At 46.0% G+C, this 21,749-nt stretch overlaps 1 protein-coding gene across 1 annotated transcript in view; it reads left to right on the top strand.

Annotated features, from left to right (window-relative positions):
* The window catches only part of LOC133350659 (bone morphogenetic protein 1-like), a 162,558-nt gene that overhangs the window by 72,125 nt on the left and 68,684 nt on the right, over window positions 1–21,749 (top strand). The window contains exons 5-9 of the mRNA XM_061565261.1: window positions 4,500–4,607; window positions 8,457–8,574; window positions 14,043–14,221; window positions 16,518–16,623; window positions 20,123–20,247. Of these exons, the coding sequence (XP_061421245.1) occupies window positions 4,500–4,607; window positions 8,457–8,574; window positions 14,043–14,221; window positions 16,518–16,623; window positions 20,123–20,247 (636 nt within the window). The remainder of the gene's footprint in view (window positions 1–4,499; window positions 4,608–8,456; window positions 8,575–14,042; window positions 14,222–16,517; window positions 16,624–20,122; window positions 20,248–21,749) is intronic.

Raw genomic sequence — 21,749 nt, 5'->3', positions numbered from 1 at the left:
AACTCTAAAAATAAATCAGCATAGAGGACATACTGAAAAAATATGGACATGAAATCATATTCGCATTGCTGATTTTTTTTATCAATATATAAATTACAGCGTGGCTGCATGGCAGCAATTGACCAGCCATACCCACATTGTAATGCAAATCAGTACGGCTAAATTATAAAAGCACATTGTTTTGATGATGGCTTCGGCCCAGTATTGTGCGATCAATATTAATTCATTTGATTTACATGTCGACCACAGGAAACTGGGCCTGCCAAGCGATGCCGCCAGCAATGCCATTGAGCCTCTCGCAGCAATGCCTTAAATCCATGCGCCCGGCCAATATACAAAAGCGCTCGCGAGGTTGCATTGCCAGAAAAACAACGAAACTCGTCCCCAAGTTGTTGCCCCGAGGCGCCGTTGCGTAATGGCCTTGTGCGGTTGTCATTTTATTTTGAGCCCGAGGGTGGAGGAGGAAGCCGGCGTTGTGTACTTGCCCGCGGGCTGCATGCGGTGCTTTGTCAATGGCCTTTTGTGCGGGTCCGTGCAGCAGGTGGGGGAACCAGGGGCTGACCTGGTTAGCACACAGACGGGCAGGAAGGCACATGGCAGGGTGCCACGACAGAGGGCCCCTTTAAAACGTCTTGTAATGAATAAACTTTGTGGTGACCGCCACTCTGAAGGCGCATTCCAAATAGGTGCCTCGTTTGGAGAGGAAGTGGAAAAGTGTCTATTGCGTCGCTATTCTGCGGTGTAAGTGCAGAAGAGGTATTTTTGGATACGTTTTTTTTTCTCGAGCGAGGAAATGCAACGTAAAAAAAACTCACAATTGTAAGGTTGGGAGGGGTCCACTCGGCCCATCACTCTTCCGCACTCGATGAACCTCGCAGCATTGTATAGGATCCCAACGCCGGTTACCCCATGAAAAGACCCTCATCATAACCCTAGCAGTGATTTTCAACCCTGCTATAGCTAGTGAGGAATGTAAATCTTGTTCAGGACAACTTTAAAAAAGTTTTAAATGATGACCAAAAATGAGAAATTTACGATGGAAAAATCTCAACATTGAAATAGCACTCCACAAGACACGCACAAAAGGGAATCTTTGGTAAGCTCCACGCTGCTCATGGATTAAGGAGCACCATACATTGGCCTGGTAGGCCTTTGCTACTGCAATGAACGGACCAAAACAGCTGGAATCTGCGTTATGTCGGCAGATCTTGAGTGCTAAGCAAGAGTGAGCACGGAAAGTGCTTCAGTTGGTGGCCACCATGCACAGATAGTTTGTCCAGAGTGTTCGCGGGCCTACGTGATGGGCAGTACAGGGCAGTGCAGTGCAGAAAAAAAACTATTATTGTAATGTGCTTCTATGTTGCCACGTGTATGCTCCTCATCTTCACCAATGTGCACTGACCAGAGTGGTAAAGTGTGGTCAATTGAATCCCAAATTTTTATCCCAGAATCGGACGACGCCCTTCTCAAATGCATTCCGTGTAAATTGGAACCCCAAACTGTGTTGTACAGACCAGGCTGTTTAATTCTGTGACAATTTCTACATTGATTTGAAGCTTTCGTGACTGCAACACAGAGACACACAGAGAGAGACACACAACATAGACACACAGAGAGAGACACACAACATAGACACACAGAGACACACAGAGAGAGACACACAACATAGACACAGAGACTGTGTCTCTGAGACTGTGTTTCTGTGTTGTCTCTCTCTGCTTGTGTGTCTGTCTGTGTGTCTCCGTGTCTGTGTTTTGTCTCTCTCTCAAATTTAGTTCTACCTGATGACGGCTGCTTGTGTTGCAATCGAAACGTCGTATTCTATTATTTCCTTTATTTTCTTTCTACATGACTTTACCGAATGAACCAAAGAGTGATTTCTACATTAGTTTTTTTTCCTTTACAAGGGCTTAGGAGTATGCCTTTAGATCATTTGGCTGCTGCTATAAACTAGCACGTGTGGTGATGATATCAGCCACTTCGATGGCCTATCATCACCGGGTCGCCTCTTAAAAAGAGCAACGAAATCGGTGGGCTTTATTCCGGTAAACTAAAACGGTGTAAGTTTGTTTAGACATGGTCTTACCAATCATTAACCAATCATAACCATGGACTGTCAAGACCAGGGGACAAAATTATACGTAATTGTTAAAAATGTAGACGGAAAAAAGACCACAGATTGTACCACAGGCTTCCTTAGTCTGTTGAGCTCACATAATGATGACTAACTTTACATAGGTCTGAGAACAAGAGAGCATTCTGCTATGCAGACCTCCTTGCAGTCTAGCGGTCAGCGCATTCACCGCTGAGCCAATATGAGTGGGGTCGACAGAATGAATCCTGTAACCATTATTTACAGAGGTCCTTTTTACGCTGAATCGTTGATGTAAAATGCTCTCAAAGTGACTGGGCAGTCTAGCGGTCCGTCTGCTTGGGGTAGACGGAATGATTCCCACAAGCGCTTAGTCACATCCTTGGGGGAATTACCAAGGGTTTTTTTTTGTCTGCTGTAAGTTGGAGCTTAAAGATCATATGACATAATTCATGAGGATAGATCGTTGTGTGATTAACTGCAAAGTACAAAAATGGTTGAAGTAAAATAATGTAATTCTTAATTCTATCTCACATCTCCGGGTCTCCCTTGCAGATGCCACGATCGATCTTATCTGCTATAATAAATGAGACTCACCCAGGTATGGGATTGTTAGGAGCGCCTTCATCGTATTATTTTCGTATTTTCTTCATTGTATTATTTACATATCCTATTATTTATGTACCTGTGCGTAAACGTACCTTTGTGTGGACAGAAGTCATCTTTTTTTGAAAATAAGATGTTAATGGAATGCGAAGACTCTTACATGCTAATCTATGTTACATTTTATTTAACCCTTACAATTGATCATCGTTCACCTCGGTGTTAGTTAAACATTGGGGAGTTATAATGGTTCTCAATTTGATGTATCTGATATCAAAGTCAGTATCAAAGCATCTAGATGCTCAGTTATTGAATGAGTTCGCATAGTCATTGATGGTTTTCTGAGCCAACAGTGAATATCTACATTCACATGCTGGTGCCAGTCTATTCATAATAATAAGACTACTTCACTTCCCACAATATATAACTTATTTTGTAGATCCTGGAAAGATTATGGGTTGAGTCATTCACTGACCTAGATTCGAACTTACGACCTTGTGATTGCGGGATTGTATTTCAAGTGCTCGTTGAATGTTACAGAATTAATGTTACTGATAAAACTAATACAGCTGTTAAGGAATTTCAGCCCATGAGATAATGTTTTCCCCTTTTTTCTGGCAATAAAACAGGTGTTAAGATGTTAAAACACCAAACTGAAACCTTTTACAAGGAATCATGTCTGCATTAACCACAATGCTTGTGGTCAGAATGCAAACAAAAAACATACTCTGATAATATATGCATTGTCCTTGAAACTGGTTGGTTCACACCAGAGACAGCTTTCCTTTGAGCCTTGTCTCAAACGGTGTTAGACCAGAGGATGCCAAAAGGCCCATAAGTTAAGGTAATTTAATGTAAATAGGTAAAATTTGATTTCTTTTTATGGGTGGATTATTTTAGGGCACAGGAATGACCTGTGTCTTAACCTTGTTCTACATTATATAATACAATCTTTAACATCCACTTGAAACTCACGGCACTCTGTTAAATCACGTGTGCACATTACCAGACAGTAATGGGAATCGCGCTGTGAAATTCTCGTCACCTGGCCCAGAGGCTTGGCCGTGTTGCCTTTGCCATTTAAAGTCCGCAAACTCAAAGATCAGCTTGGCCGTGAAAGGAAAGCGCTGCAACGTTACAAATAATTCTCAAATTATTCTGGCTGCTGCTGCCGCTGTTGGCAGAGGTCTTACTCAAAATATAAAACTTGCAGGTTCATACCTTGGTCAGGGATTGACTCATACTCCCTCTGAGGTCCATAAAATAGGTACCAATTTGTGGGATATCAATATTGCTCATTCCATTGAGCGACTAATCCTCCTCCATGAAAATGATTTAACATCAAAGTGTCTCCCACACTCGCTTTTTACGTGTCCTAAATTTTTTGACAAACATGCATCCAATGTTTGCTTGTTTTTTTAGCAGGCAATATTCTGTTATTGAAATGCACACATATAGCCCAATTTGTTCATTCACGGCTGGATGAGGACCTCCCCCACTCAGTACAGGCATGGAGGGTTATTTGACCACACTTCAGCACGCTGTTCAGTGCAGTTTGGTGGACGTTGGGAGTGGAGAACAACTGCACTGCCCTCTGCTGCCTACTACTCCTACTGCACCTGTTTTTGTCGTGGTGGTGGTTACCAGATACTAGCGCTATCAAGGCTCAACTCCCGGCATCGCCTCCAATGTCGGATGGGATCGAGTCCCTTCCGGGCAGTGTGGTCCTAAGCGCACTGGTGTTAAAAATGCTTTATTAATTGTCAGTCTTGTGTTGCTGCTACTGCTGCTGTTGTTGTTGCAGCCGCCAAGCGGAGGTTTCGGAGCAGAGCCCCGCGAGCGGCCACGGCGAGGTCGGAGCGGATCTGGCCCGGAGGAGTCATCCCGTACATCGTCGGGGGAAACTTCACGGGTGAGAGGAGCCACGCTCGCGGCGACACTCAGCGAAGCGCTACGGACGTCCTGGTACCAGGAGAATCGCCCCTTTCCATGCAGCGGCCGGGCCACACGCCGCGTGAACCAGAAGTAGCTTTTAAACCTGAAGGGGATGGGACCTGTCCTGGTTTTGCCAGGTCGTCGTCGAGGGAAATCTGTTCAGGTTTCCTGGGACATTCATAGTCCTAGTGTTGGGACTTTTAATGTAATTCCTCTTCAATCATATTGGACATCCCATTGTCCGTGAAAAACTGAGCTTCGGGCAAAATTGAATCGATTTAAATCAATGAATAAAGGAGCGCAATGATAGTTTCTTTGTCAGACAGGTTTTAGGCAACGCATCGCTCTGTGGATGTTTTTGGTTCTTGCCGTTGTTGGGAGCCACTGGTATGGCTACCAGTGTGGGGTTTGTCAGGAGTGAAAGCGCAAGGCTCACGTCGCAGAGATACGGGTTCAAATGCCGGTCAAGGGCCGACCCAGCGCTCTATCCCTCCTGTGGTCAATAACACGGAAAACTCTTTGTGGGAAGGCAGCAGTGGCTGTCCTGTGGTTGAACCTGACTTTTTTAGTGGCAATGTCAAGGAGGTTTCTACCACTGGTTTCAGGGCTGTGAACAGGAGATGAATGCTGCCCCATGCTCGATTGAGTGGGAAACCATTTGATATTTTAATTGTCTTGATGTTGAATTTAAAAGTGTTTTGACTCGGTGAATAACAATGGGCTATTATGTGCCACAGTCGATCTAATTTGTGGGAATCCAACCGTGGTTATAGAGGGGGTATATTATATAGGGTTATATTGCCTTTTCAATGTGGGATTCCCACCACTTGCTCAAGGTTGCCATTGGAGATGAACACTGCCCCACCATTATATTGGGATCGAGAGACTTTTGAATATTACACTCGAATAACAGTGGCAATCATACCTCGTGGGGGAACGGCGCTGAAGCAGTTTGCGCATCGTGCGAGGAACTCTATGACCCGAGTTCAATTCTCAGCCACAGCTAACACCATGCAGGTGGCAATATCATCAACGCAACGAACACAGCGTGGGCCAGGACTCATCCAGCCGTGGATTGACAAAGGACTGAAAATTATTATGAACATGGCTGTGGTTACCAATGTCTCTCTTGTTAATGATATAAAGGATCCCACTCACCCCAGAAAAGTAATTAATTGTCATTATTTGGTGGCACAATTCGTTTGAAGAATGTATTAATGTTGTCAATGTGTTCGTCACATTCTATGAGCCTAAGAGTAACACGAGCTTATCATTCACATGTAATTCACACGCGATAAATAATTGATACATTTTTCCACATGCGCTTCGTCAAATGAGTCTTGACCGTAACAATATGTTTTAATTGGTTAATAGATCCTTCAGAAAAATCGGTGCATCATAAAAATGTTGCCGAACCGATGCCACGATTAAAGTAATGCTACCCTGTGTGTTTCGCAAATGGAAAGTAAAGAGTCAACATTCGTTTGCTTATTTTTGTTTTCCTCCTAACCCTGGCAATGCCAGTCCTTGCTTATAGCCGGTGGCTTTGGCTAGTCAGGCCAGGCAACTGGAGGCAGGGACAGCTGTTGTCAGCAGATGAAGTGCAGAATGTGTATGGCGTGATTTTTTTTCCGCAGCCGATATCAATTCCCTGCATTAAAATAGCCTTTGCGAGTTAAACATGTCTCTCCTCCATGCCACGGCATATTTGTGTCAGTTACTCACTTCTTTGCAGAGATGTCTTTAAGCACCCGCTCGACCGCTTGTCCGCACGCCCTCTCGGACTGGACGTACGTGTTTGTTTGTAGAACCAGTAATCTTTCCCATGTGGTTTGTATCTACAAGACGGACTGAAAACTGCCACAAAAAAAAAAACGATTTCCATTGTAAATGTTGACAACGGCCTGGCAATAATTAGCATGACCAGTCCTGGGAATATCCCCTCGAGTGGTCACATTTGTCCGTAATGAAGTATAATGAGGACTTCTCTCGTTGAACGTACGCACACACAGATTGCTCCGCCACATCTACAGAGCAGAGGTCAGCCGGCCTGCAGTGGTGCTAATGAAAAGCAAGCAGATTTTCCCATGATTTTGTTTACCTCTGGGGCTTTAAAACATTCACCAATTATAATGGGTTTCACTCTCTTTAGTGATGTGTTGCAGTGTCAATTGTGTTACAAGGACCACTCGCAGTTCTGTCTGAGACTGCTGACGTTTGCATGATAACCGCAACAATACAATACCCCTGTTTTTTTACATTGCTGTAAAAATACTCATGACCGCAGTTTCCAAAATCAAGGGGCAGACATTGCCTCCTCGGGCAGAGGGCTCGAGTGAGATCCTTCTCCATTGCCGCGAACGGGAGGGGAGGGGGCCACGTTGCGTGGGGGGGCCACCTGCCGGACTTGTGTTTTGTGTCGCGGCAAGTGTGAACTTCAACACCAATGTCACGGCGAGACAGCGTGGGCAGCGGGTAGGGGGACAAATGAAACCGGGTCTTGACTCGCCCGCGCCACCAAAACACAGATCTCCTCAAATTCTACCGAATATTTATTTTGCTCACAGCCTAAAACGCGGTATGAACCGCTTCAGGTAACTTTGCTTGTTTGTTAAAGGGAATTGATTTTTCGATTTAAAGCTTTCGTGACTGCAGGGATTCATCTTCTTGGTTCTTTCGGTAAAGTCACGTAAAAGGGAAATAATAATATAATGAAAATAAAACATAATAAAATAATTCTCACGACGTTTCGGCCACGGCTGCTTGCGTTGTGGCCGAAACGTCGTGAGAATTATTTTATTATGTTTTATTTGTATTATTTTATTATTTCCCTTCTACGTGACTATACCGAAAGAACCAAGAAGAGGGAATTGATTGTTGCTGATTGGCTGAGATGAGGTCATGTGGTTTTGTTGATGCTGTAAAGCAGGGGTCCCCAACCCTTACCGGTCCGCGGCCTGTTAGGTACCGGTCCGCGGCCCGGGCCGCACAGCAGGAGGTGAGCGGTGAGTCCGCGCGTGGCCCGCCCATTATTTTATTTTTATCAGTTCCGTCCGTGCCTCTTTCCCGCACTGCGCACTTGTCACAGTTTTGGTACGCCCACAAGCTAACCCCTAGCCAAAATGATTAAAAAACAAACGTCGCTGGAGAGCTTATTTGAAAGGGGGAAAGACTCAATGATGAACCTCCCCCCCCCGGTCCATGATGACCCCCCCCCCAGTCTGTGAAAAATTTGTCTTCCACGAAACCGGTCCCTGGTGCCAAAAAGGTTGGGGACCGCTGCTGTAAAGGGCATTGCAACTGCTGTGATGGAAGTGGGTGCACACGTATTATCAAGGACAACATTTGAGCAGTGTCAATGTAAACGCAGTACTGCATGTTCCATAACTTTGCATACTTTTGTCTAATTTCACATTTTTCAGCAATGTAAAAATGTAAACTATGTAAGTTTCAATCTGTCACCTTAGCTCTGTATAGTGTTTGTTTAGGGAATAAATGTCAGCCGGATACTCGCTCACTTAATCCTTTTTTTTTTACAAAATGTCCACATTTGTCTCTGCCATTTATTCAGGGATACTTTGTCAAATGCACCAAATTGATTGTGACTTGGCAACCGTGTGGTCTCGTGGAATTAATCACTGCGAACGGCGAGCATTATGAGAGCGCAGCCCAGGGTACGTCGCCGCTCCGCCTCCACCGCTGATTGATTGTCAAGCCTCGTGGTTAATGTAAAAGGTCTCGGAGAGAAGGCAGATCGCTCGCCCCGAGACGTGCACTTTGCCTCGATGTTGAACTTTTGCACGTGCCTGCTCCCCTCCTCCCACAGGCAGCCAGAAGGCCATGTTCCGGCAAGCCATGCGTCACTGGGAGAAGCACACGTGCGTGACGTTCATTGAGAGGACTGACGAGGAGAGTTACATCGTCTTCACGTACCGGCCGTGCGGGTGAGGCTGCGCTCCACATCGGGCACTTTCCACCCATCCTTGGTGGTATTAAGATGCGCCCTTCAGGTTGTATCCTCGTGTTTGTGTGTGTGTGTGTGTATGTTGACACTTCACGTGGCCTCAACGTGCACATAGCCTGGCACAAGTGACGTGGTGACATCACCGCCACTTAGTGGCGAATGGCGGTGGTTGTTGTTGTTGTTGTATACTCTTTGGTTCTTTCGGTAAAGTTACGTAGGTAGAAAAAATAATAGACCACGACGTTTAGATCGCAACACAAGCATCCGTCTTCAGGTGAGAGAATCAGACTGCTGTGGACGAGGCAGTCTGATTATCTCACCTGAAGACGGTTGCTTGTTGTTGCGATCGAAACGTCGTGATCAATTCTATTTTTTCTACCTACGTGACTTTACCGAAAGAACCAAAAAGTATGGATTCCTGCGGTCACAAAAGCTTCAAATCAAGATTGTTGTTGTATGTTGAACAACTTTTGCACCGTACGTAGCCAATCGTGTTAATGTTGTCAGCCAGCATTAAGTGATGCAGTGAAGCTGTGATCTTTTTTATTTTATTTTTGTCGTCCACCACCCCCGACCCCCCCACAATCATGTTGTATTCCAATTGTGCAATCCGCATCGTGTTACTCAAGACGTTCGATATTCGGATCTCTAGCAGTGCAGTGCAACCCTTCATGTCACGTAATAGCATGTGTAAGAAGGTGTTATAGAGACAATATAATCACGTTGAGTTTTACGTAGCGTCGTGAATGCAAATCGCATCTCACAATCGCTCCGCGGTCCTCTATATATTCAGATGTTTAAAAAAAAAACGAATTAGTGAGGTGTGTCCATTCATGTGGGAGGAAAAGGGAGCGCCCGGAGAAAACCAACGTGTGTGCGAGGGAGAAACATAGGGCAGGGAGCGATGGAAATGAGTCCACACTTAGACGTCCTGCTTTCTCCTGGCGCCTCAAACGCCCACGGGTAAGGAGATGTCTCAACATTTGCGTGATGCCCCCAAACCTTGCCCTCCGCAAGTGCCGGATGACAGGTGTTGCACCATCATTGCTACGTCTGAGATCCTCTCCAGTGACCTCTAGTCCAGACAGTGTTGGGAAAACATTTCCCACCTGTTCCGCATATGAGAGTAATGTTCATCACGTGACAGTCAAATGGATATTTTAGTTCTCACAGCTGGAATTTAGCCAAATATTGGTGCAGAATACATTTTTTACGCGATGGCTTTTTGCGTGCAGCTGGTGACCAGATGAGAGACAGTCAACGCGCTAGCCTTGCGAACCCGGTTTAATCACAAGCGGCTGCCTGGATTCGAACTCGGGCTCTCTCAGTGGTGCCGGCTCAGTGCTGTGACCTCCTGAGATGCCCGGGCAGCTCCGTGCAGGCACGATCTCGAAATATATCAGTCCTGTGTCATGCTGGGGAACGTAGTCGTTTATTTACCCAAGGAAAAAAAATCTACGCATTCTGAATATTTCGGTTTTTTTTTTCCCAGAGGGTCCTGCTTGTAGATGTTTAGCCACTTTGATGTCCGATTTTATTTTGTGTTTGTAGCAGGAAACAGAGTTTCCTTGGAAACTCTGTGTCCTGGAATCTCAGGGAAAAATCCACATTCACATGGGGAACGCACTCACAATGTATACAGATAGGTCGGCAATCCACTTGCTGTACTAATAGCTGTACAGCGGGTTTACCAAGCACATATTTTTTGGAATAGGTGTCAGGTTTTCTCCAAACATTTATTTTATTCTGCCCCCCCCCCCCACCGTCTCGGAGAAGCAGGTGTGACGCTGTGATCACAGAGAAGGGGGGAACAACATTTACAAACCTTTTATATAGGATGAGGTCTATTTTCAACCGCTGGAACTAAAAAACAGCTGTTGGATCCAAATAAAGAATACACGCGGGACCGGGGGTAGCCGCTGAGTGTGCGCGAACACCAGGGCGACGGGGGGGTTTTCAGGAATTTTTGTTCCACGCTGCACAGATGCTGAGACAGGTACAGAACCACAGGCAGAATAGCGCCCCGGCGATTAGCGCAGCATTCTGCTGCCGCCTTTTAAATATTCTCATGCCTGCCGTAGCTCACAGATGATAATTAAATGCAATTTTACACCGGAGTATTCGCATTACCTCTGATCCCCCCCCCCCTTCCGCACGCAGTGTGATGAATGTTAACTGCGCGCGGCAGATAAACAGTCGGCTATTAAAGGTCGCTCACTACCATGGCGATGGGCGGAATGGAAGCCTTAATGTTACAAAACAACCAACACCAGATATGAACACTGCCATTGCCCTCTCTCTGGTGCTGGGGGACGTTGTTTTGTTTCTAGGGAGAGGTGCGATTCCGCTTGAAGTCATTGCTGATTTATGTGGCCATGCCAAAAGTACAGCGCCGCATAAACAACTTGAAAACTTAATATTATTTCACGCGACATTTATTGTGATAAAGTGTGATGAGTGCCCTGGTACGACTGAATGCCAACGTGGCGAGTGAAACACATCCACATCATCTGGAACGCATTTCCCGCTCGTAAGATTTCACAACGCAGTAGGTTCCGCTTATTACATATTACGTGGGAGACGGAGTTAAATTTAGTTCATTTCAAGCTTAAACATCTATTCTGGGAGAAGGAATGCAGAACACGCGGGGGAGTGTACACTCTCAGACACATATTTGTCAAATAAACGACTCGCGGCACGTCACTCATTCACGGCGGAATTGTGTCTTGATATTTGCATTTTTTCAGCGCGCTACTTGGATGTTCTTATCTGTGACCTTTCAGAAACACGGTAAATGAGAGGGCATCAAAGTTGCATGTGAAGTTTCTGCCTTGAAGTGCGATCAAAGACGGGGGGGGGGGGGCATGCGTCGGCTGGCACTAGGAAGTGGCTCGGCCCCATTAACATTCTTGGCAGCCTCTCAGGGTTGCCTCTGTGTATCGTTGCCAAGCCTGGCATCTGACGTTCGGCCTGCCTTTTCCCTCAAAGTTACGAGCCGTTACAAGAAGCATGTCAGCGGGAATTCTCCCATTGTGGGGCACAGCGCAAAAGAAATGCACAGATATATAAAAAAAACATTTTGCTCACATTCATGGCCACCTCAGCTCATAGTTGTCTTTGATATACAACCGGAAGCAGGCAGGCCTCCGAGCCAACAGTTACATAATAGTCTCGTCCCAGTATTTGTCAGCCAAGCCGAGGCCTCGTCATCGTCCAGGATTGGCTAATTCATTGACAATGGCCTGGTTGCGTTAGTTTTCCCATTTCTCTATGTACCGAGCGAATGGCCATGTCTGATTACCAGCCTTGGCCCTTGCCATTCCCTTGATTCTCTCTGGAGCATCTAGCATAGATTAAAGACAGGTTTGTAGAAACATCGATACTGAAAACCACTTCTGTCATCATCATCATCATCAGCCGCATCTAATCCACGAATGGATAGAGGCTTCTCCAAGCCACCCCCGCATCTCATGATCCTGCAATGTGACTATCCACCCGGCACCTGCACACGGGCTGATTCATTGCTCCATCTCCTCGGTGGACGACCTCTCTCAGGTGCCCTCCATTTATTTGGTTGCCAATGTTGGACATCTGTGAAAAAGAGCTTTATGGCTCATCGGATTCCTTCAGCATAAATAAATATTCAGATTCTGATTATACGTTGGCTGGGGTTCAGTCAGTCTTGAAAATTACACATTCCCATGGCAGGGGCATAGTAATAAAGCGTAAGGGTGCAGCCCTGCATTATGTGGAGTGGTGCTAGAGAGCCCCTCGAGAGCTTGTTTGGTCTCCTCTTTGCCGGATATCGTGGGAGAGGTACCCACACTTTTCACCCAATCACGCGCGAGCTGCGGTGGGCACAGGCGGGGCAACGAAGAAATGTGCCAATTATTTAAAATATTGCACCGGGAGGTAAAATCGAGCCGATGACTTCTGGATTGCGAGTCTCAGTGTGCTGACCATTTACAACATGACAGCATACCGAGATTTAGTGCGAATAAAGTAGATGCTAGTCTCTCTATTTAATAACCACTCTCCCAGCAGAATAACACTCCACGGATATTGTATGGGATTATTTTAGTCCTTGGACCGTAGTTTTGAATTGCAATATCTCGATTTTTGAGTAATTCGCCGTAACGCAGTATTCTTCAGTAGTGCAACTACCGCGTTATAGTAGAACAGACTCTATAGGCAAAAAAAAACATCGGTCACACCACACGGCCGTGTCACGTAACACGAGGCCCATGTGGCGCCACACTACTTTGTCTCCGTCCATGTTAAATGCCCTCGTCCTGGAGCAGTAAACCCCGCTGGAGCACCTGGCTAACTGTGCACCCCCCACGGTCGGTTTGCCAAACGCGCCGAAGTCTCTGCAGCGCCTACGAGCCCTCCGCGCGTTCCGGCGCGGTCCGGTTGACCCCGTGCAGCGTGTCGTGCGCGCTGCACCCATAATTGCGGTAATCTCTCCCTCTCGTTGCCAAGTCAGCTGATGTCGATTTTGGAAAGTGCCCGGTTCACTGGCTGTTACGGGTAATGTTTTAAGCACGTTCGCATGATTGCCTGCTTTCATACAACAATGCGTTGCCAGTGTGAGCGTTTTAAAATAATCTTGCCAAAGAAACCAGCAAATCAACTTTTTGGGGGGCTTTGAGTATAGGTGCATGTTGAGAATGCTATGGACTCCATAGCAAGACAGGAGGAAGCAACTTGCAAGTTTATAACTGAGCCTGATAGGGGAGTGTCACATAGACCCATGCAAGAGGTTGCAACTGGCGATTGAATCACTACCTATGAGATCTTCACTCAAAACTGCCCTAGAGGAGTTGTACACCTCTAGCTGCCACTGAAATTTATTGGCCTATAATACAATGTTTCGCTCCGGATGATTGCTGCAAAGTATGCAAAGTATGCATGGTATGATCTGTGTTTTGATTTGGTGTGCTGATCTTAACGGTGCATTGAAAATTGTTGATACTCCGACTGATGCTTCTACTGTTGTGGAGTGACTCATGCAGCCAGCTATGGCTGCAGAGTTTGGTAATACATGTTGTTTATGTCGTTTATTTGAAAATTCGGTCACAGTTTATGGCTTTATTTTGGTGATTTTCGAAAAGTTTTTGGCTTGGCCATGTTTGTTTGTTGTAGTACAGAGTTAGACTGATGGCCTTAATCTAAGTTGTCTTATGGTTGTTGTTGTTGTTGTTTGACTTGCATCCCACTGGGATTTTTGCACAGGGTTGGTGTACGGTGATTTTTTTGCAATATTTTGCTGTCTTTTCTTGGATTTTCTGTTTGCACATAGTCACTTTAAGATGTTTTCTTGTTCATGTTTTTTTGTTAGTTGCGGTTGCACCCGATTCAAGAGCCGAATGGCTCACAGGGCTATACCTAATAAATGAACTTTGAACTTTGATTTGATGCTGCTCCATGGCCTTTTTCTGATTGCAGCTGCTGCTCGTACGTGGGGAGACGAGGCGGCGGTCCCCAGGCCATCTCCATTGGCAAGAACTGCGACAAGTTCGGCATCGTGGTGCACGAGCTGGGCCACGTGATCGGGTTCTGGCACGAGCACACGCGGCCCGACCGGGACGACCACGTCACCATCATCAAGGCGAACATTCAGCCAGGTGGGCGCCGCCGAGCCCCGCACACAGCGCTTAGTTGAGAACGGTGTTCGTGTCATTTTTTTTTGTTATATTATCAGGTGTTTTTATTTGTATGTGGCAACATTCATGCACAAATGCATCTCGAAACGCTGTGCGATTTGTTGGAACGGCTTTTTGCACGGAGGCACGGGGAAACCACAGCCAAGAGGGGATTGCAGCCACAACCGGTGCCAACAATTGTCCAACCAAGCTCTGTGGTCCTATATTTTGGATGTTTGGCCAACTCCATGAATGAGTGTCTGTTTATACATGGTCTTAGTCGAGTCGACTGTCAACCTGTGCAGCTATCATCAAGTCCTAGCCAGGTGGATTTCATGGAGTCGTTCACATTAGTCTGGTCGATTAAAGCAGTCAAACATTTATCTGAACTGTAACTGTTTGTTTTGAGTCGCAGCCTAAATCCCAAATTGCAATGTAAAGACGAGTTGAGGTTTGGGATGATGCTGGGCTGCTCATGGTTTTTGAAGCTGTTTGCAGGGCAGTGGCCTAGCAGCTCGCAGTGTGCCACGCATGTGCCACGCATGTGCCACGCATGTGCCACGCATGTGCCACGCTTGTGCCACGCATGTGCCACGCATGTGCCACGCATGTGCCACGCATGTGTCACGCATGTGCCACGCATGTGCCACGCATGTGCGGCGAACGCCTAACAAAAACCCTCTCACGTGAGCGCGTGGAGGCCCAGCCCTGTCACCTGTGATTGCAGGGGGAAACTACAAATGGACGCTTAGTTTTGCATTACTATGTAACGTTAAATCTTGACTTAAAGCTTTCGTGACTTTACCGAAAGACCCAAAGAGTGTATGTAACGTTACGTAAGATAATATGGGAGCTTAATGCTGAGTGGTTAAACAGAGGAAATTAGCTACTCGATGTTAAATTCAAATGCCGGAGATGTGTAACGTGAATAAAAATGTGTGATACGGCGTTGGCCGTGGTGTACGAGCACAATAACAAAAACTCTATGCATGTCAACAACACTGACCTAAAGAAGGAGTTTCATCGGCAAAGTGTCGAGTTTATGCAATGTGTAATGTAAATGGGGGCCCAAATGTTTAGCACTGTCCTGTAAAATCCACTGCTGGTCCATAAAGGCAGCTTTGAGTGTCGTGCCAAAGGCAAGTCTGAGACATGTGGCCTGTAAAATGAAGTGACTTCTAAGACGTGGGGCATCTTCAAGGCAGTGGGATGATCACCGCTCGGTGGTTTCGTTAACGAGCCCTGTAACACTGGTGGGGAGGACCGTGCATCTGGAGTCGTGTGTCCTGTGGGCTCATTAACTATCCGCTGGCATTTACTACTCAACTGGAGAATCCGGCCAGTTTCAGGATCTGAAGCAGTGGAGTAAAATTGCTTGCATATGTTTTGTCCGTTTGATTTCTAAATATTCTTTTTCGTAATGCAAATACGTCCATAATTTATGCTTGAATATATGAGCTGTAATTAAAAAAATCATTCAGGTAAAAATGAATCTTAATAAGGACTAAGCATTTTTTTCATTTAATGAGCCACGCGGCTCAATGAGAATGGGCAAGTTGAAAACTGATTACAGGAATGTGTGAGCAGGTGATGCTTAATAACAAATAGGGTTTGTTATAATTAAACATGGATTATAATGCACAATGTGGCCTTGTGCCACAAGATACTTGTATTGGAGTAAACGATTAGAATTCACCATCCCCCCAGAGCCATGGGCATGCTTTGCATGGTGTGGGGTCGCACGCGTAAACAAATGAGTTCGCTGTGACTCTACTCGGTAATGTGTAAGGCACGGAGTCAACGCTGCTGGGATCTTGTGTACAGATGTGGGCAACCATCCTGGTTTAATTCCGGTACGCAGGTTGAGGGAGGTTTATAACCTCTGCATGGCCACTTAATGTGCAAAACAGTTTGTACTTTGTGAGTACATTTTAACAAGATGCTGTCTTATCTTAAAACCCAAGGGTCATGTTTTATGTAAACATTTTCTCCCTTTCCAAAGATGCAATATCTCATTGAGCTGTTATTGGGTTTGACGTACCTTATTATTCTACCCGTCTAATTTCCTGCCTGCCTGTGTACTCATTTCAGTTCATACTCCGATATCCAAAGCACGTACATTTCAAGACTGGTATGTGTAATATTATGACAACGTAACTACAGCGATATAACTAGGCATCCCTTGTAAAACAGTTGACGGCTTAGCGATGGACATTGAATTGAAAAGTGAACTGGGGGCTTGTGAATATTGGAACTCATTGCATGCTGGTCCACACAGGGCAGGAGTATAACTTTCTGAAGATGGAGCCAGGGGAGGTTGACTCTTTGGGGGAGTCGTACGACTTTGACAGCATCATGCACTACGCACGCAACACCTTCTCACGGTGAGTGCTGACACACTCACCCTCCCACTCACTCTCTCACGCACCCTCCCACTCACTCTCCCACTCACACACACCCTCCTACTCGCCCTCCCACTCACGATCACCCTTCCATGTATGCTCACCCTCTTAATTTCCCTCCCACTCACGCTCACCCTCCCACTTACGCTTCCACTCACACTCACATTCACCCTCCCAACTCGCATTCACCCTCCCAACTCATGCTCACCCTCATGCTCGCCCTCACACTCACGCTCCCACTCACCCTCACACTCCCACTCACCCTCCCACTCACCCTCCCATTCACCTTCCTACTCACATTCACGCTCGACCACACACTTGCACTCAATCCGTGTTGAGGAGGAGGATCATGCAGAAGATATGCCACCCAGAACCCCCCTCACTCGCTTGCTCGGTCCAGGGGCAGGAATCAAAAGGTTCCGTGAAATGTCAGAAAATAAATGGAAATAAAGTCGCATGTCACTTTTCTCACTTGTATGCCATGACGCAGTCACGTTTCCGTGGCACACAATATGGAAATTCCCTGAAAATGAGCCGCAGTTATCTGTCTCTGTGGCTAAAAACATCCGTGGTTTCAGCTCTGAAGCCAGTTAAATAAATTTACAAATTGACAATTTGTGTTACTGTGTTAATTCCTTGGGAAATTGCTCAACTTATTTCAGCCATGTAAGATGATTCTAATCACTTTTTCAGTTATTATTAAACGACTGTATATGTATTAGCGATTTGGTATTTATAGCAGTCCATTACTGCTGCAATAACATGTCACTTGAATTAAAGTACTATATATATGTGTTTTCGTCCTTCATGAAAACAGAAAGAATGAGAAAGTTAGTTGAATGTGTTTTAGGACTCGGATCCATCTTGAAAAAAACCGTCACGTGCTTTCTTTTTCGTGTTTTTTCAAAAGTCATTTTCATGACAATCTATGTCTTCGAATGCAACTTACACGAACGTGTTCCAGTTGCCAAAACTTCCAAGTTTCTTCATCTCTGCAAGTATTTATAAAGTGGACTAAATGTTATTGAAGACAATTCGTAAAATCAGAATGATGAATGATGAAATCAAATGCATCTTGTGCCACGGAGATGTCGAGCAGCTAAAAAAAAATGGGATTGAAAATCCACCAGCGTGCGTGCGGAGCGTGTGTCCGGATGCGTGTGTGTGCGCGTGTGTGCGCGTATGTGTCCATGTGGACCCCATAGTGTGTATTGTCAATAGATCCAATTGTGCTGCCTGTTTAAAAGGTCGAGGAAGCCTGGTGTTTAGCTCTCAGTGGGCAGAATGGAAAATGACAGCTATTGCACAACGCGACAAAAGGCTTAATCTGCAATGGAATCTTTGGAGGATGTTATTTAAACAGCACTGATGCTCCTGAGAAATCCTTGTAAATGCAGTGATGGCCCTTCAAGGAGCATCACATCCCTGAGGGTTACATATCCTCCCCATCACTCACAGCGGTTATAAATGAGCTGTATTGTAATGCAGCCAGCAGGCATCGTTTCCAAGCGGTGTGAAAACCAAACCCCCTGCCATGTAATTGCCGTGCAATAAAAGACAATTCGCTTGTTGGGTTTTTTTCTTATTCTTCTATGTATCGTCGAGTAAAATAACATGTTTTCGTACAGAAGCTAAAACGTGATCATTCTTATTTGAACAAAACTCATCATAGAAACGGTGTACCGATAGCTTTGTTATAACCGAAACGCTACACAGTTTACGTGACGTGCAAAGTGCAGCGTGCAGAGTTTATCCCAGTAATCTGCAATAACAGTTTAATAACAAATATTTCCCTTCTACGTGACTTTACGGAAAGAACCAAAAATATGAATCCCTGCAGTCAAGAAAGCTTTAAATCAATGCAACAAGGTGGACATTCTGTGAATTGTACTGTGCAATTTAAAACGTTAAAAGCCAGTGAAAGTGCAGACCTATATAATTGCACGTGCTTTTGCTTTGTTCACACTTTGAACAATTACATTTTGTCAAACAATTAGGACATTTCCCTCTAGCGTTACTTGTGTTATTTACACGATAACAATGCCCTTTGTCAAGGATGGCCTTCGCTGAGGATTATACTTTTTCACGAGGGTGCTGTCGTGGGACCCTCGATCAATTCCACAAAAGCGGGCGTCTTGCACGCGGGAGGAAGCTGGTGTACACCCGAGAGAAAATCCAAGCACAGGGAGGAGAGCAGTCCATATAGATAATCCCAAGAACCCACTTGCTGTACTGCCATCTCCTGGCCACGTCTCAGCACAGCCTTGTTTGGGCATTTCAAGTGAATCACTAGTGAATCATAATTATTAATTCGTTCCATGCGTATATCACGAGCGTAATAATGCGGACAGTTTTTTTGATTGTAAGAATTTTGTTGTCGTTTGTCAAGAACACAGAATACGGCGGGGACATCAAAACGAGGGCGGAACAACACGTGACGTATAAACAGGCCAGGCGTGATGCACCCTCAAAATTAGGGACCGGACGAGGGCATCTGGGCTCACCGCTCTACCATGGTCGGGGGAACGATGGGGGGCAGCGTTTTGGGGGGAGGGAGGAAAATGGGGAGCAAAGGGAAGGGAGGGAGGGGGGGCGAGGGGGAGGGGGAGAAATTGTCACCAAACAGAACCCAAAATAAATAACACAAACGTCATGTTCAAGTTTGTCAGTTTTGCTCTCTCCCCGCAGAAACAATGCACGGTTAGCCAGTGAGTCGGTGCATCACGCCGTGCCTCACATTTGCGCAGATCGCTACTATTTGTGGCTGTCGCATGCCCAGGGAGCTTCGTTCTCCGGCCATCAGGAGGACGCGTGCGAGCTTCGTGGGGGGGGGGGGGGTGGTACCCTCCTGAATCCAAACACGGTTTTTTTTTTTGGGAAATCACGGTTACTGAGCACAGGCCGAAAACTCCAAGCGGCCAGCAGGATTGAAGGTGTTCGTTTCTTGAAGTGAGCAAGATGATTAGAACTTGGGAAAAGATTATTGGAGAGATTTTCAAAGTCGGGCAAAGAAGCAGAGAGAGGAAAAGGTGTTTGGACCTGCGGTGGGGTGGTTGCACTGAGTGGATGAGGCGAAACTGTTGGTCTGGGCGTCTGTGCTCCGTGTGTGTGTGTCTGTGTGTGTGTGTCTTTGTCTTTGTGTGTCTGTGTGTGTGTGTGGGGAGCGGTAGTGGAGTGGTTAGTGCACTGCGCTATGAACCCGGCGACCCGGGTTCGATTCCCGCTCACGGTCAACATCAGTGACGATTATCTAAACCGGTCCTGGGCCTCCTCTAGGTCGACTCAGCCTCAAATGAGTACCTGGTGCGGTGTGTAAACATCGCCACTGGGGAGACAAAGGCAGTCGGACGTGGTGCTGGCCACCCACCCACCCCCTCGTGTACCGTTCCGGCCTTCATAGGTGCTCGCTAACAGCACTTGCCCCTACAGCCTTTGTCTTTGCTTGCTACGCACCCTCATCTTCGCGGTGCCGTTTCCACAGGGGAATATTCCTGGACACCATTCTTCCCCGGCCGGACGACAGCGGAGTGAGGCCGGCGATCGGCCAGAGGACACGTCTGAGCCAGGGGGACATCGCCCAAGCCAGAAAGCTGTACCGCTGCCCAGGTGAGTGCTCACGCGAGCGAGCTCGTCCCAACGTGCTGCTACTGCTGCTGTTGTTGTTGTTGTTGTTGTTTACACGCCGAATCCCGCTGTGGTTATGGTGCTTAACCTCACTTGGAAGGTTGCAAAGTTCAAATTCCCACGAGCGCTTTGACTTAGCTGATGGTGTCTCTCCAAACTTGACGTAATCCATTACTGGTCCTTGGATGTTTTTTTTTTCGGGTTCGAACTGTGCGTCCATTGGCATGGTGTTTTCTAGTAATAGGTTTTTACCTTTTTATCTGGCACCAAAACTGACACCTTTATACAAAGGATCATGTTTGCAATAACCACAACACAAGCAGTCAAAATGCAAACAAAAAGAAACAACTCTGATAATGATAATGATATGCACTGTCCTTGAAATTGATTGGTCCACACACGAGAGACGGCTTTTCTTAGAGCCTAGTCTCCACTGGTGTTGGACCAGATGACGCCAAAAGGCGTACAACTCAAAAACAGCGCACTATCAGAGTATTGAGAGCTCGGGGTAAGCATTTACACTATGAGACTTCCTTTGCCAGTATCAAGATATAGTAATAGGTTTTACCCTTTTATCTGGCACCAAAACTGACACCTTTATACAAGGGATCATGTTTGCAATAACCGCATTTTGACTGCTTGTGTTGTGGTTATTGCAAACATGATCAATTGTATAAAGGTGTCTTGCTACTGGCAAGGAGGTCTCAATGGTGTTTTCTGTTGCTCTGCACACGTGCTGGAAGCTTCCTCTTCGGTTCCTTCAGCTACTGCGAAAGCTCCCAGCACGTGAAGTTGAATGTCGGACATCACGCCGAACGACAACGCCGTACAACCTGACGACGATGGGAGAGCTATGCAGCACAGCAGCCTGGAGCATGTGCTGCAGCATAATGAGTACCACTTTGTGGAGAGTCAACAGTGGACATCTTTTGAATATAGTGACCCCCCTGCCATTAGAATGCAGAGTTTAGCCCAGTGGCCCTGGGTCACGAGCAGAACCAGAGAGCCCGAGAGCTTCTTTGACTTTACTGTCTATTTAAATAGCAGAGGTTAGTGAAGTGCATCACAGAGGCTTTCGTTTTCAGAGGAAGCAGGGAACGGTCGAAACAGCAAATAAGTATAACCAGTAAAAACAAAGTTTTTCACTATAAATCCTTTATATGCGTGGCGGCTCGAGTCCTCTCGTCCTCTGGCTTGAGATGGCTGCCACCTATGGGTCAGATGATTGCATGCCATCATTAAGCAATTGGTAATTAAATATAATATTTTTGTCCTATAAAGTGTAAAATTTTGGAACAAAAATTTTCACGAACATTGTCACGCACAACGAGTCTGTGTGGAAAATGTCAGCTCGATTGGATCACGGTGAAGTGAGTTAAATAACGACAGAAAGATTTGCACGGTCGTAAGCAAGCAAGCGAACTTAATATGAAGGATTTAAAAAGCAACTTGATTCAACTGCAGAAAATGTCCCACAGCAATTA

This window comes from Lethenteron reissneri, chromosome 34, assembly GCF_015708825.2.
Source record: "Lethenteron reissneri isolate LAM-NWPU_2019-01 chromosome 34, ASM1570882v1, whole genome shotgun sequence".
NCBI classification, from domain to species: Eukaryota; Metazoa; Chordata; class Hyperoartia; order Petromyzontiformes; family Petromyzontidae; genus Lethenteron; species Lethenteron reissneri.
The sequence above is the reverse complement of the archived record's forward strand: the minus strand, read 5'-3'. Positions and strand labels throughout refer to the sequence as shown.